At 36.3% G+C, this 16,182-nt stretch overlaps 1 protein-coding gene across 17 annotated transcripts in view; it reads right to left on the bottom strand.

The window, feature by feature from the left end:
• PARD3 (par-3 family cell polarity regulator) overlaps positions 1-16,182 on the bottom strand; it is a 663,835-nt gene that overhangs the window by 386,472 nt on the left and 261,181 nt on the right. For all 17 annotated transcript variants that reach the window (XM_019465161.2, XM_019465165.2, XM_053895761.1 and 14 more), the window contains exon 3: positions 10,976-11,156. In XM_019465161.2, the coding sequence (XP_019320706.1) occupies positions 10,976-11,156 (181 nt within the window). The remainder of the gene's footprint in view (positions 1-10,975; positions 11,157-16,182) is intronic.

Here is a 16,182-nt window from a genome sequence, read left to right as displayed (position 1 = left end):
ATCATCTTTGTAAAATGATTTATTTTCACGAAGTTACTCTTGCACTCCTTCCATACATAAGTTCACTAACTATCAGCTATGTATACATATACATATACTCATACAGACGTATATGTATTTTTTTCTAATTATTACCAGGGTACCATTCTATGAACCAGAAGATGCTGCTGTATAATGTGTTGGGAACACAACTGCAGCACAGGCCACAAGCTGGTGTAATTTTCCCATTTATCCTTTACTCGGTAAGAAAGAGCTGAAAATAGTGGTTGCTCTACACACAGGATAGACAGAAAATGTAGGCTACAGAAAATGTTCTACAACTTTTGGAAAGGACATAAATAAAAAGGCGATCCATGCCGGGAACACACAGTGGGACAGTCTTTAAGGCAAAGCAAGGTCAACAGCTTGGACTTGTGAGACAAGAAGGAGAAATCCTAGGTGAGGGAATGGAAGCATAATCCCCTTTATGGAGTTATGAAAATTCTAAATTTGTTTACATGCAATCAAGTACGAATATGAGGGAAATAATTAAAGGAAGCATCAAACATAAGACATGGAAAGAGCTGAATAAAAAAGATCTCTTTGAGAGAAGGCACTATCAGTCCTTTCTCAAATGTGTTCCTCGAGCACAAATATGCCCACATGCACTTACACATCATGAGTCATACTACATGCACACACTGTAACAACCAGATTCTTTAAGAAGGAGAATGTAGGGAATTTTGCTAAATTTGTAGGGAATGAACCGATACATGAAAATTAATATACTATTAATTTATAAATCAATATAAGTGAATATAGTAAATACAAAATAGCATCAGGAATTAATACACTGATTTACACTTAATTTTTTTTCTTTAAAACTTGGCCCTCCACATGTACCCCAATGTTTATAGCTGCGCTTTCGACAATGGCCAAATCATGGAGAGATCCAAAATGTCCATCGACTGACGAATGGATAAAGAAGATGTGGTTTATATATGCAATGGAATACTACTTGGCAACGAGAACGAATGAAAACATGCCATCTGCAGCAATGTGGGTGGAAGTGGAAGGTATTATGCTGAGTGAAATAAGTCAGTCAGAGAAAGACAGATATCATATGTTTTCACTCATATGTGGATCTTGAGAAACTTAACAGAAGACCATGGGGGAAGGGAGGGGGAAAAATAGATACAAACAGAGAGGGAGGGAGGCAAACCACAAGAGACTCTTAAATACAGAGAACACACTGAGGGTGAACGGAGTGAGGGGGAGGGGAAAAATGGGTGATGGACATTGAGGAGGGCACTCATTGGGATGAGCACTGGGTGTTGTATGTAAGCCAATTTGACAATAAATTATTATTTTTTTTTTTTAAAAAGGGTCCCTCATAGAGACTACAGCCTGTGCATTCCAAGAACAAATCAGAGGGGGTTAAAATACCAAGCACCTTGTGTCTTTTGTGTGGCTTCCTTGCAGTCCTTCACTATGTGGGACTGACAAAATGATTCGGAGATATGAAGCCCATCTCCAGCTGGGTACAGGAGCAAACACAACTGGGATGCAAAGCCATTTCTGACACTAAAAGCAATGAAAAAATAAATAAGCAAACACAGTCTGAAGAAGCAAATAAGAGATCTATATCAAGTGTAGCAAGAAGAGAAGGATTTTATCTGCCAGGCTTTCATGGTGACAAAAATCACCCACAATATGGGTCTCTCTGTGGCGTGCGCTAATAGAAAAAAGAACGTACATACCTGGTTAGAATGGGAAAATAAAAAGAAACCTTGCTTACAACCTAATCTTGTAGTACAATATGTTCATAAAATTGTTTTCTCTGTGCATTACTACCTCTAATTGCCATTTGGAAATGGGCTTCCTTGCTTTGACTTAAAATGTACCTTCTTAATATATCCATAGCTATATCACCTTTACAAGTTTTCCAGTGTCAGTAACTATTTCTGCAGCTTATAAACAGACCATATAATTGGGTAGGTAAGGTATATTCCAATACAAAAGCAATGGTACAAGACCTCAGGGTCAAGTACAAGATACTAGCCAAAGACAAAAAGAAGAGAAGTATTCAGGCAGTGGGGAAGAAGTGTTGGGGGGAGGGGGGGAGCAAGTCAGTAAGAAGTGTTCTTCTCTCAGATTTCAGCAGGTTTTTGACAGATAGAGAGAGTTTCATGCACAAGGGGTCCAGTTCCACAGAGTTTGGGTCTAATTTCAAAGGCAATTTCTGGTGGAGCCTATAACTCACCCCCTCCTAAAGTGCCACACATAAAGGTGTGGAGGTCCTGCCTAGGCAGAACTGTGGGCCCCCCACAGGCAAAGCTTTTCAGATGAAAACACTGTCCAAGGATCACCTGCTAACTGTAGGCTAAAAGTCCTACTGATGACATGGGGCAGAGAATTTCTAAAAAATAATACTTCTCTGCCTAATGGACTAACAGTCATTAAGTGTAAAATGTGTTGAGATTTGCCAAAAATTAACCACACAGATGTGGTTAAATAATGTAAGGAGCAAATGTTTACTCTGCTTAAAGATAACCCAGAAATACTGATGCCTGATAGGAAGCACAAAGACGCTTTGACTCTAAGTGAGGTGTTGGAGATGCCACAAAGAAACCAACAAAGGGATCTTGAGGGAACAGTAAGGGTTCATACATTTTTGGCAGTAACTCGGCTTGTCTTGAACATGAAGCTCCAGCAATGGCTGTGCCATAAGCACAGACGATGTTAGTTTATATAGACTAAGGTTCCCAATGGTAAAAATAGGGGAGGTGGGCCTGGATGTTCTCTAGGGGACTGCTACAATTCTATAAAGATATGAAAATCTTTTTCAAATGTCCCTTACACAATATACAGTAATATACTGGCAGTCTCAATGGAGGAGAAGCCATGCACACGTCTAAATGTTCACATGCTCAATGGAAGGTAAGGATTCTTTTGTAAAGTAAGCAGACAATAAATAACACAGTACATTGAAAAGACTACAAAGTTACTTTGGAGTGTTGCAACATAAAGACCACAGATGAAATGTTTCAGTCCAATGAAGCAAGTGATCACTTATCTTTTATTAGTGTATTTTAAAACCTACTATTACTTGTGTTCTGATGTGTGGAAAATGTATTTTGTTCCTTTTTTATGAGTGACGCATTTCACAAGTTTGAAAACAATTTCACAACCAAAATCACCATATGTTGATTGCTGGTTATTTAATTGGAAAATCGACGGATAAAAATAGGCACCTTTGTGATACCAAATATCAATGAAAAAAAAAAGATTTTATTTATGGTATTTAAATGTAGTCCTCTGGAACAAACAAGCAGGTTCGTAGACAGTGTGCCTGCTGCTGAACTGCTGTCGCCTGACAGCCCATCTTATCTGCCAAATTGCTCATTAGGTTTGGCAATTTTCACCTGCGCCTCCAGTTTATATTTCAGCAGGGAATAAACATCAGCCTGCTTCTACCATCTTCTGCAGTGAGCTTCCAACACTCCTCAGTAGCACAGTCCCCACCCAGCTGCAGTCCTCCAAACACCCACCTTGTGTACATACCATTATTTTCAAAATGTCAATTTGGCTTCCAGCTCTGGAAGCTAGCTTACCTTAAATAAAGCAAAAATAGGAGAGAGAATATGTAAAATAAGCCCCACATTACAATACAAAGTGGGCTAATAATTCACTTCCTTTTTTAATACCAAAAAAGAACACATAAACAATCTGAATTTAATTTTAAAAATGCTCATTTCAGGGACTGCTTCTGAGTGTGGCACAGGTGACAAGAGAGCAGTGAAGTGGATTCTTCTTCCAGTTGGTCCTGACCCATCCAACCTTTATTATAGGTCTGAAAGGAGAATACTCCAATTTATAAATAAACAATAGAGGTAACGTGGCAACCAGAACAAAGAGGGAGCTGAGAGTACTACCCAGCTCTCTGTCTGTGCCTGCTTCCACTGATCCCTTCCAATGAGCACTCTGACATTCAGAGGCAGATCAATACACAAAAAATACAAAAGAGATACTTTGTGGGCAAAAAGCAACAAAGATATAAAACAAAATGTCTGAAACCCCATAAAACAACTTCTGATGGAATACTGTTTTTCATTTTGCAGAAGTAAAATATTCACCACCAACCCTGCAATTAGCTAGAAAATTACAATAATTACAGCAATTTTGTATCCCATCTCCAATCCAATTAATAGATATATGACCTTGTCAACATGTAATAATCAGATTGCATCTACAACAAAACTGGATGAGTTTTATATGCTGAATAGAACTTGCACAGTAAGAAGGTAATTATTTGAAATACCGAGAATACCATTTGTATGCCATGCTCCACTTCACAAGTTAAAAGGAAATACAATAGGAATATTATTTCTATTTTTCAATATATATTTAAATCAAATCCGGAAAATAGTATTCTAATACCAGTTCATGTTAAGAGAATAGATTTCTAAAGCAAAGATCTTGGCTCTCTTGGCAAGGCAAAATCAATGTGCATATGCTTGGGTAAGAAAAAAAGTTGTGAGATCAAGAAAGAAAAGGAAAGAGGTGCTAATTTTAGGACACAATCCTTCTGTAATAATTATCAACATTTCTTTAAGTTCTAAAAGTTAGGAAACTAGTAAAATCTTAGTAATTAATCAAACAGCACTATTTAAATAAAATTTTGCCAGTAATGGATAAAAACTAACTGTAAAATTGACACAGCTTAGGGCACTTTCACAACATTTCTATAGCAATACCGTTTCCAGAAATTTTACAATTATTAGGGCATGGGCCAGTTCCAAAGGAACCTTGAATCTTCAGTCTGAGTTTTCCAGAGTTAATACAAAAAATTTGGCATTCTGGGGTGAAAAGGAACCTGGCACGATTCTAAGATCGGACTTCCCTGGAACATCTGACCTCCACAAAAAGTCTTCAAGAATGGAGAGGGGAGGGGAGGGGAGGGGAGGGGAGGGGAGGGGAGGGGAGGGGAGGGCAGTATATCTGCATTTTATGAAAAATTTAAGAGTTAAAACTTGGATATATTTTCTTAGTTTCAGAGAAATTTGAAAAGATGACTAACCAAAGATATTCAAGCCTAAAAATATATTGGGTTAAAATTCTGAGTTACATTAAATGAAACAAAGCTGAAGAAAAACTGAAATTAAGTAAACTGTGAAACTGTTAAATAAGAGCACTATGCATGTGTTTCCTTGAAAAAGTACACACACGTTTATTAAGAATAATTATAAACACATATGAAAACAGAACAGCATACTGAATCCCCATATAGCCACTCAGCTACCCATTCCTCACTTACCCAGCCTGTTTATTTTGAAGCAAATTCCACATATATCATTTCCAACAACCTAACTCAGTATGTATTACAAAAAGATAAAGACTTTTTGGAAAATAATTTCAGTAACATAGCACATGTAAAAGGAAATAAATACTTGCTTAATATCAAATACTCAATCAGTGCTCAACTCACCAATTAGCCTATGACTGGTATTCGTTTGTTGTACTGTTTCATTTAAATCAGGCATTAAACAAGATTCATACATTATGATTGGATGTTGTGTCTCTTAGGTGTCTATTAATCTGTGTTCCTTTCTCCATCTCTTTCCCCTACCTTGCACTTGACCTATTGAAGAACCTGGGTCACTGGACTTCTATAATTTCCCACAGTCTTGACCTGACTGATTGCATCCCTATGGTGTTAACATGTTTCCAGGTATCTGGTATTTTCTAAAAAATTGGCAGTTGGATCTAGATGTTTGATCGGATTGAAATTTAATTTCTTTTGTCAAGACCACTTCATAGTATTATATTCTTCCATCAGGAGGCACATGATACTTAGTCCACTCTCCTTAATTTATTATCTTTTTTATATTAGCAAGTAATTGATGATAAGTACATAGATTCATTATTTCATCAGGAATGGCAAATTAGTAATATTCTAATTCTATTATTACCTCGTCACTTATTGGCTATGATACTTCTATACAAAGAAACTTCCCTTTCATCTACTACTTAGTTACCCAATAATACTATTCATACAGGAAAGAGAGGAGAGATACCTAATTCTTTAATTCTTTTATCAGTTTCCCAAATAATAAGTTGATCCATTAGTATCCTTCACCTTGCTTGTTTACTTATTTTTTTAATCTTTTAATGTTTATTTATTTTTGAAAGAGAGAGAGACAGAGCACAAGCAAGGGAGGGGCAGAGCGGGAGGGAGACACAGAATCCCAAGCAACTCCAGGCTCTGTGCTGTCAGCACAGAGCCCAATGTGGGGCTGAAACCCATGGACTGCAAGATCATGACCTGAACCGAAGTCGCATACTTAACTGACTGAGCCACCCAGGCACCCCATCCTTGCTTGTTCACTTATCGTCATTATGAATTCAAGAATACATTGCTATTTACTAACCTTATTAATGTTCTAATAGTCTCTCCTGTGCCAGTGGGAACTTCCATATGACTCCTGGGCCCTGCTGACACAACTCTAGTAATCTTTCATAGCTTCATTATTTTCTTATATGGCAGGATGATCCAGAATCATCTCCTACATTTCCTCCCTGAACCAGAATTCAGCCATTTCTCCATGAATGTCCAAAAGGACAGTTCTGGTCCTTTTGAATGGAAAATGCAATTCCCAAAGTACAGTCTAGATATCAGGGAATGTTCAGTTATTGGGCTGGGGCATTAATTCTAGACATATTCAGTAAATGCATATAGAATCTTCCCTTCCTTCCTCCTTCTTTTTATTTTTATTTATTTTTGTATGTGTGTGAAATGAAACACACCATAGATTCATTATATGTCCTATTCAAATTGAGAATCATGGGGTTTTTATGTATTCTACTCTTAAGTTGTATCTGTATTCCTTTTCCTCTATACCCCGAATCCTGAATCCTCAATGGCACAAGAAATAGAATTAGAATTTTATTATAATTCTTCATTTCCTCCATCTCATAATATCCACCCAACAATCTAAGACTAATGGTACCAATGTTACCAACAACAAACTGTTGCAAGGTTCGTTTGTTTCATGCTTTTTTTTTTTTTTTTTTCCATCTTCCCTTGGTGGTACAAATTACTAATATTTATAGTTACCTGAAATAGTTACTCTTGGATGACTGAGCAACCAACTGGACATATAATTTATGTTTAGTTATGTCAAATGATTTTTAAGAATTACTATTAAACTATTAATAGTATTAAAATTTGATTATTAACCACATAAAATATAACATGCTTTGAATGCAAACTATACAAAACAAGAGGTTTTAAGTCAGCCTTGCTTCGATTCCATTTCGTTCATCTTATTCTCTCCATTCCCTGCAGGTACCTATTCTTTATGGTTATCCTTTTTTTACTTTATTTCTTCAACCTAAGAAGCTTTTTATATAGTCTTTCACTATGTGGTCTATTTTATTTACTTTTTCATTTTTTAAAGCACATTTTTTGGAATTAAAAAAAACTTATTTTAGTGCTAATATTTATATTTGCACTGTTTGTGTAATACTGCCCATAATTCCCTCTATTGATTACCTTCTATGAGGAATATCATTATTAGCTAGTCATCATTTTTTGTCCTTCAGTTTAAGGGTATAATTCAGAACACTGTTCAATATACTAGGCTCAAGAAAATTTTTATCAAGTGTTAGTTTTAATGTCTCTTAGATAACTGCTATTTTGACCATAAAGACGATGATTCATTAATTCAGGGTTTCTCTACCTCAGCACTATTGACATTTGGGGCAGGATAGTTGACGTGAGGAACTGTCCTATGCCTTGTAGGATGTTTGGCAACATCCTCGGCCTTAATCAGATGCTCACAGTATACCCCATCTTTGCCAGTTGTGACAACCAAAAATATCTCCATATATTTGCAATTATCCCTTGTGGGAAAATATCACTCATACCTGAGAACCACTAATTTAACTACCTCAAGGTTCTTGCTTTATATGTATTACAAGGACAAACTACTGTCAACTTATAAAAAAGCATAAAAAGACTGAATATGAGAATTCTGTGTATTAAATCCACCTAAGCTTTATCTTAATTCTCAAACTTAATGTTCCCTGCTTTACTCAGAAAAAAAAAAAAAATTGTATACATCAATTCTTCATGCAAAGAAGTAGAGGAATGAATTCATTCATAGCAAAACTTGGAAAACATATAGAGTTATCACTTTCTTTCTCTAAGTTTAAGTATTAGGAGTTTATTTACCTGAAACCTTATATTAACCATGCACTTAATTAGATTTGACTATTCCCCAATTCCACAAATTTCTATATATCACTAGATTCTTTATTTCCATATTTGTAAATCAGGAAGACCACTAAACATAAATTCCTTGTTGACAAGGATGAGGCCTTATTAACTCAACTCTGGACTCATCACCTATCACAATGCCTGGCCCATCATAGTCCAACTCTTGTACTATGTTTGAGTGAGTGGTATTAATACAGTATGACCAATCATCTTAATAGACAGGGGATTCGTATATAATGGGTAACTTTTACATAGTCACTAAACCTTGTGTTTAGTAGATGCTTACCAAACACTTGCCCAGGGGCTGCCCAAACCATAAAATCTAAATAAACTTAGCATATAAAATTCAGAACTGAAAAGTAATATTTACATATTCTCCCACTGATGGCTATAAGACATTTCAAATGGTTCAAATAAAAGTTCCTTTTCTCAATAAAGACAAGGTAAAAGAGAGATTCTGTGTTGAAAACAGCATTTAAATTTTAACACAACAGGACCAGCCAAATGTGGGTGGTGGTGGTTAAGAAATGTTGCTGAGTGAAGAACAGTCAAAAGACAAAACTTGATGGAAAGTATGCCATTCAAATTCTTCTTAACATAAAGACAGCATTTACCTTTCCTCCAACACTTTTTTAAGGAGCAGCTACATTAAAGGCACATCCGGCTTTATAAAACACATGAATGAAAAACTACAACAACAACATAAGAAAAAGCTCTATATTTAATTATGTATATTAGGGTGCAATTATTCACATAAAGACACCATTTTCCAAATATCAGGCACCTGAATACCTATAGTATTATTTAATTTAAAATTTACTGGGGCGCCTGAGTGGCTTGGTCGGTTAAGCGTCGACTTCGGCTCAGGTCACGATCTCGCGGGCCGTGAGTCCGAGCCCCGCGTCGGGCTCAGTGCTGACAGCTCAGAGCCTGGAGCCTGTTTCAGATTCTGTGTCTCCCTCTCTCTCTGCCCCTCCCCTGTTCATGCTCTGTCTCTCTCTGTCTCAAAAATAAATAAACATTTAAAAAAAAAAATTTACTTTAAAGTTTACTTATTTTGAGAGAGAGAGAGTGTGTGCGTGCATGTGCAAGGGAGGAGCAAAGAGAGAGGGAGACAGAATCCCAAGCAGGCTCGGCACTGACAGCCTTAAAATTTACTTTAAATCACATTTGGGCAATCTACTTTTTATAAATGGATTTAGGGGCACCTGGGTGGCTCAATCGGTTAACTGTCTGACTGTTGATTTCTGCTCAGGTCATGATCTCATGGTTCATGAGATCGAGGCCCATGTAGGGCTCTGTACTGACAGCGTGAAGCCTGCTTGGGATTCTCTCTCTGCCCCTCCCTCCCTCACTCGCATGTGCAGTCTCTCTCTCTCTAAATAAATAAATAAATAAACATTAAAAAATATAATAATAAGTGAGTTTATTCCAAGCAACCACTAAAAACACAGACTTAATGAGCTGCTATACAACCGAAAAAGTAACTAGTGTACCACTTACATATTGCCTTGCACACCATGCCATGCATGGTACATACCTCGCATTTTGAGGAATGTTGCCTGAAGTAAATCCAGCAAGGTTTTTAAAATAGCATATTCATGTAGTAATCAAATGTTATTTCCACAAAATTAGTTTAAAAATATGTTTATACATGCATACAAACCTAAATTTTATAAGAATAAACCATATATTCTAAATACTATCTAACTATATTCTATTTAGGATTCTGTGTATTATTATAGAGATGTTATAATATAATATATATAATTATAATTATATACAATTATATATCATATATTAATATATAAATAATATATAATATATATAATTATATATAATATATAATTATAATATAATATATAATATATAATAAAATATAAAATATATAATATAATATTATATATTATTACCTATTATACACGAAGATGTACTAAAGACTATTGGCAAAATCACACAGCACTTGAAAAACTGCAATGTTTCTACATAAATGTGACTAAAAGATAACAATTTTTAACTTATAAATTTATTGAAATGGACCTTCTTAACAACTGCTCAATTATAAGATTAGATAATTACAAACACTGAATTTATTTTTACCAAAAGTTCTTCACTTTTCTGACTAAATCTGTAGGAATGGCAGACAGAATTATTCAGGCAAATATTCTAGAACTTGAGTACTCTATGACCCCAAATTCCTAATATAAACTCAAGAAGCCCTGTATTTTCCTTCCTGCGGAATGTATTCTAACAGCCACTCTTCCAAATCTCTGAAGATAACTCTATCCCTGCAGTCACTTCATCACCTGCTCTTTAGATAGAGTTCAAGTAATGGCTGTATCCAAGTTGATTATCAATCAGAGATGCTATGCTCTGATTCACTGTGAGGCCTTTGACTATTTCCTATTTGATCTAACATTCAGAAGAAATACACGGAAAGAAAAATTCAGGTAATATAACTTTACAGTTATCCTTACTTACCTTGGGTGAGCGATTAAAAGTCTACCAGTCTAAAGTAAAATAAACCTAATATATTAATGTGTGAAGAATCTTGCCTACCTCTCCAGCAAAAGACATTTGCCCAGGTCCTAAACTTAATCAGTTTTGATAAAAACAGATAATGAACTCCATTCACAGGAGCATGGCTGGATAACAAGAGTTGGCATCCCTGCAAATTACGATGAAACATGCAGAGAAGAAAGAGCCTTCACTTACTTGCACGAAGGACTGAAGGTGTCACTTCAATCTCGCTTGTCGCTTGGTAAGGCTGAAAGGCGGAGACACTGCTGGTGCCCAGCTCACTGCCAAATACCTCTGGACTCTGGGTGCCCGTGGAGCTGGCACTGGTGCCGTCACCTCCATGATGTGGATCTTGCTCATCAAACACTGCCACCAGCTAGAAATGGAAGGTAAATTTGCATTTATAAACAAAGGCATTTATAATTGTTACCAAAAACTTATACCACATTGGACATAAATCCATAGAGGAGAAATACTGCTATCTAAGCACCCAGAAATGTTATGTCTTAGGAAGCCAAACTTCAAAGAAACAGTCTTTCCCTGAGTTTTGATGGTTTACTTTTTTATTTCTCAGTTGTGCATTTCAAATCCAAAACTCTAAGGATGAAAAATAATAAAATGGTTTTATATCACAGAATGCTAAAGGAAATAGGGTCGATTTAAATCTTTTTGTAAATGATATACTAAGAGGAAAAGAAAATGGATTTTTATATGTAATGTATATGTATGATATATAGTACTGTATATACAGCAAAAGGTAGAAGGTACCTTTCACTCAGTAGGAAAGAGTATTAAAAATTAGACATGTGTCTGCCCATTTGTGCATAAGAAATATAGGAAGGATAAAAGACAGTTATCGCCCAGAAGTTACTAAGAACAGGGTTGAAAGAAAGAAAATAGGAACAATGAAGGAGGTAGGAGAGAAAAGAATTAAGTAATTTTAGAAAACTATTTTCACTGCTTAATCTAAGGTTAGAGAAAAAAACAACTTTCACATAAATTTGTTTCTCACAAGTGCATGGCTTACAAATTCTCACACTATTAGACAGACACACACACACACACGAGTAATGAATAAGAAAGAAAAATATTTTGAATAATGAAAGTCAAAATTTTCACTGTCAGAAACAGAAATTACAAATAAGGAAATAAATTCTGTGATGTTAGATTGAAATTACAGGACAGGCATCAATATAAATATGTGGTTTTGTAAGCGGGCAGGTAGACTGACAAGATAGGGATGGATGAATGTTAATGCATGTGTGGTTCTTAGCCCTGCCCACTGAGAGGTCCTAGAAGCGATCACACCCAGTGTGAAGGAACACAAGTGCCTGAATCTTGGCCTCTGATACCATTTTCCAATAAATGAACAAGGGCTCCCTAGAAAAATAGCTGATTCCAGGGTTGGGGCAGAGAAAATGATAGATGGGCCTGGAACACCTTGGCAATGCTAAAAAGTAAAGCAGTACTCAAAAGTGAAGGAGGCACATCAAAGGGAATCAGGTGTGGGACGTCTGGATGGCTCAGTCGGTTAAGCATCTGACTCTTGGTTTTGGCTCAGGTCTAAATCTCATGATTCCGTGCATTTGAGACCCGCACTGGCCTCTGTGCTGACACCATGAAGCCTGCCTGGGATTCTCTTTCTCTCTCCCTCTCTCTCTGCCCCTCCCTCATTGACACTCTCTCTCTCTCAAAACAAATAAATAAACGTAAAAAAAGAAAGGGACGGTGTCTGGGTGACTCAGTAGATTGAGTGTTCAACTTCGGCTCAAGTCGTGATCTCAGAGTTCATGAGTTCGAGCCCCACATCGGGCTCTGTGCTGACAGCTCAGAGCCTGGAACCTGCTTCGGTTTCTGTGTCCCCCGCTCTCTCTGCCCCTCCCCCACTCACGCTCTGTCTCTCTGACTCTAAAAAATAAAAAAACATAGTTTAAAAAAAAAAAAAATCAGGTGCCAACCAGAAAGAAGTCCCAATGGCCAAAGCTGAGACAACCTGTAAACAAGTAAATAATAATACAGTTAGATTTTAGCCCCAAAATAAACTAAATATGTGTGAATCCATGATGATATAAGTAAATCTTTGGAGAAATCATTAATGGTGGAAAATAGACAGCTCTTCCACACCATAGCATTGCAATTAATAGTTATAGAAGAAATGATGGAAATAGAAGAAATCACCAAGCAATCTCCACAGCAATAGTTGTTGCAGGCGAGATCACCAGTGGAAGCTAAAACTACTGGGTGAGAATATGATGAGAAACAGGGTATTTGCAGATCTCAAAGTATCTCCCCACAAAATATTTTTCAATTAAAAAGAGAAAAATAGTATCTTTGCAGGGGAGAAACTTGCAGAAACCACTTTACCAAGGTTAACATCACCAGTAATAAGTCATATCACCCTCTGATAAAATGCAGAGAAGGATATAAAATTACTTCTGTGTGATTCCTGCTGAAAATGTGTATCTTTGATCTAATCATCAGAAAACATCAGATATATCCAACTCAAGGGGCCTTGTATAAAATAACTCTTTAAAAATATTAAAGTCATGAAAGTCAACGAAAAGCTTATGAAATTGTGGAAGTTGGAAGAGACAGAGCAGTGTGCGGTCCTTGTCTGGATCCTGGGCTACAAAAAGGACATTAGTAGAAAAGAGACAAGAGGTGCATGGATGGCTCAGTCGGTTGAGTGTCCTACTTCAGCTCAGGTCATGATCTCAAGGTTTGTGAGTTTGAGCCCCTCAATGGGCTTGCTGCTGTCAGCATGGAGTCTGCTTTGGATCTTCTGTCCCCCTCCCCCTCTCTCTCTGCCCCTCCCCTGTTTGTGCTCTCTCTCTCAAAAATAAAAAAACATTAAAAAAAAGTCATACATTTATAAATCATACATTTATAAATCATACATTTATAAAAAAAAAAAGACAAAATTCAGATGAGGGCTACAGACAGTATTGACTCAATGTTACTAGTTTCCTACCTTTGGTATGTCCTACAGTTATGTCCACTATTACATTAGAGGCGAATGAAGGGTATGTGGAAACAGTCTATACTATTTTTGCAATTCTTCTCAAATATAAAATTATTTCAAAACTACAATATCATAATACAGCATTACAAAGTACCATGAAAATTAAAATTCAATCTATTTCTTTTTATCATGAAACAGTGGCAGTCCTTGAAAATCTCAGAGTAATGAAGATCTAAGGACCAGTCGTACCTTCTTGGTCATTCACACTGCAATTCTATGCTTGCAAACTAACCTTGGCTTCCAAGGAAAGTGGAACCATGACTGACCCCCAAAATCCCCACTCCTTCTACCTCCAATTCAAGCTTTTCCAATGTGAATAGTTCTATCAGTTAAAGGACAGTAAGAGGAATTTACAGACCATGGTAAATACTTAATCATTCTAATCTTTATTTCTGAGAGACTAGTGTCATTTTGAGCAAATGCTATTTCCATGAACATTTATATACCATCAATTAATTCATAAGACAAAAAAAGAAAACCTAAGGTCACAGAGACATGTAAACAAACATGAAGCTCAGAACCCTGCTGTGGCATCATATATAATTAGCTGATTAAACAACATGGAGGGAGGTTAAGTGGTAAGAAGAAATTAAAGTAGGACAAATATAGTTGGACCACTCAACCTTACAATAAGCAATATAAATGGGAAAAGAAATCCTTAGTTAAAAAAATGGAAAGGTGTTTGTATGTATACACTGAAGTTTCCATATACAGAAATAAAATCAGCCTATTTATCTGACACTGACTGGCAAGAATCTCCCAGGATTAGTAACACACACATTCTACTAGATCAGGGGTCAGTAAACTATTGAAAGATCTAGATAGTAAATATTTTTGGAGCTGTGCAATCCATGCAGCCTCCCTCACAACTATTCTACTTTGCCATTGTAGCATAAAAACAGCCACTGGCAATACATAAATAAATGAGCATGGTTTAAATAAAATAGGTTTAAATAAAACTTTGTTTACAAAGCAGGTGGTGGACCAAATTTGGCCCACAGGCCATAATTTGATAACCCTGCACTAGAATGCTCATCCATCCAGTAACATCCAATTTATAATTTTGAACTTGCAAAATAAAGCCAAAAGTCAAGGTACCTCAGTAACCCTGATAAACTAATGATATCCATTTTAAGCTCTTCACTGAGATTCTGAATTTTCATCCTTGATTTTAATATCATAAGACTTCTCACAAGGTGTGTGGCTTAATATGCATTTTGAAGATATTAAGCTCTGACATTTGGTGTTTAATTGGAAGCAAATGAAATTCAAGTTTTGTTATTAACTTTTTACAATGGTGTGTTCTCTGAAGAATCAAGTCCTTTCTGCAAACTGAAAATGGAGATTGCAAATTACAAAGAACGAGTCTTTAAATGCCACACATGGAAGAACTTATACATGTATATTAGTTTCAATAATTATCTCCTGCATTTTTAGAAAACACAAGTATTATGAAATCTGGACTGTGTCACGAACAAATGCTGTTTGAATTTCAGTGGCAGAATCACAGTTGGTGATTTGCAATATGCCAATAACATACAATTTCCACAGCTTTCTTTTAAACCAAAATTTAAGTGCCAGGTGCGGATATGAAGTAATTTTGTGTTAAATTGGGAAGGGTATATAATTTTAGAAAATCTACTCTGCAAGAATGCATATAGTAGCAGAGCAAAAGAAAACGAGACCTTCACAAAACATCACATATTAAAAATCTCTATCATGCCCTTCAAAAAATTAAGGAAATGTCTGCTTTTAAATTTGTGAAACATGACTCATACCCATATTTTAACAGATGGAATCTTTGCTGCTGTCCATGAAGTAGATCAGTTTTGAAAGTTCATTTTTACTTTCAATAGTTATGGCTTAATCTTTCTTCTGATCCATTCATCAGTCAAGTCTCCATAAAAACAGACATGCTGAATTTAGGGTAACACCCACACTTCAGGATAAACCCACAGACAAATAAACTCCAAACTTGGCCATACATTCCTCACCTACCTCAGGACAAATCATTTTAACTCAGAAACATTAGAATCCTCCAAACTGTTTTTAAAACAGCACAAACACTTATAAACCCCCTTTAATGTTAAGGTACAATCACATGCTGAGAGCCCAGAACTGCATGTAACAAAGAGGCTAAGAGCACAGGATTCAGAATCAAAGAGACTTCCATTCCAAACTAGCTCTGATCTTACTTTGTCGGTGGGTGTTGGTAAATCCACTGGCCTCAACTATCTCTAAGCCTTATGGTCCTCATATTGAAAAAGAGAATGATGGTTGTGGTAGACAGAATAATGCCCCTTGTTGCCCATGCCCCAAACCCAAGAACCAGTGGATGTTAACCTTCCATGGCAAAAGGGACTTTAAAATATGATTCAGG

The sequence above is a fragment of the Panthera pardus genome, unplaced genomic scaffold (assembly GCF_024362965.1).
Source record: "Panthera pardus isolate Hobbes unplaced genomic scaffold, ASM2436296v1 HiC_scaffold_6, whole genome shotgun sequence".
Classification (NCBI taxonomy): Eukaryota; Metazoa; Chordata; class Mammalia; order Carnivora; family Felidae; genus Panthera; species Panthera pardus.
This window is presented reverse-complemented; position numbering and strand designations above follow the sequence as displayed.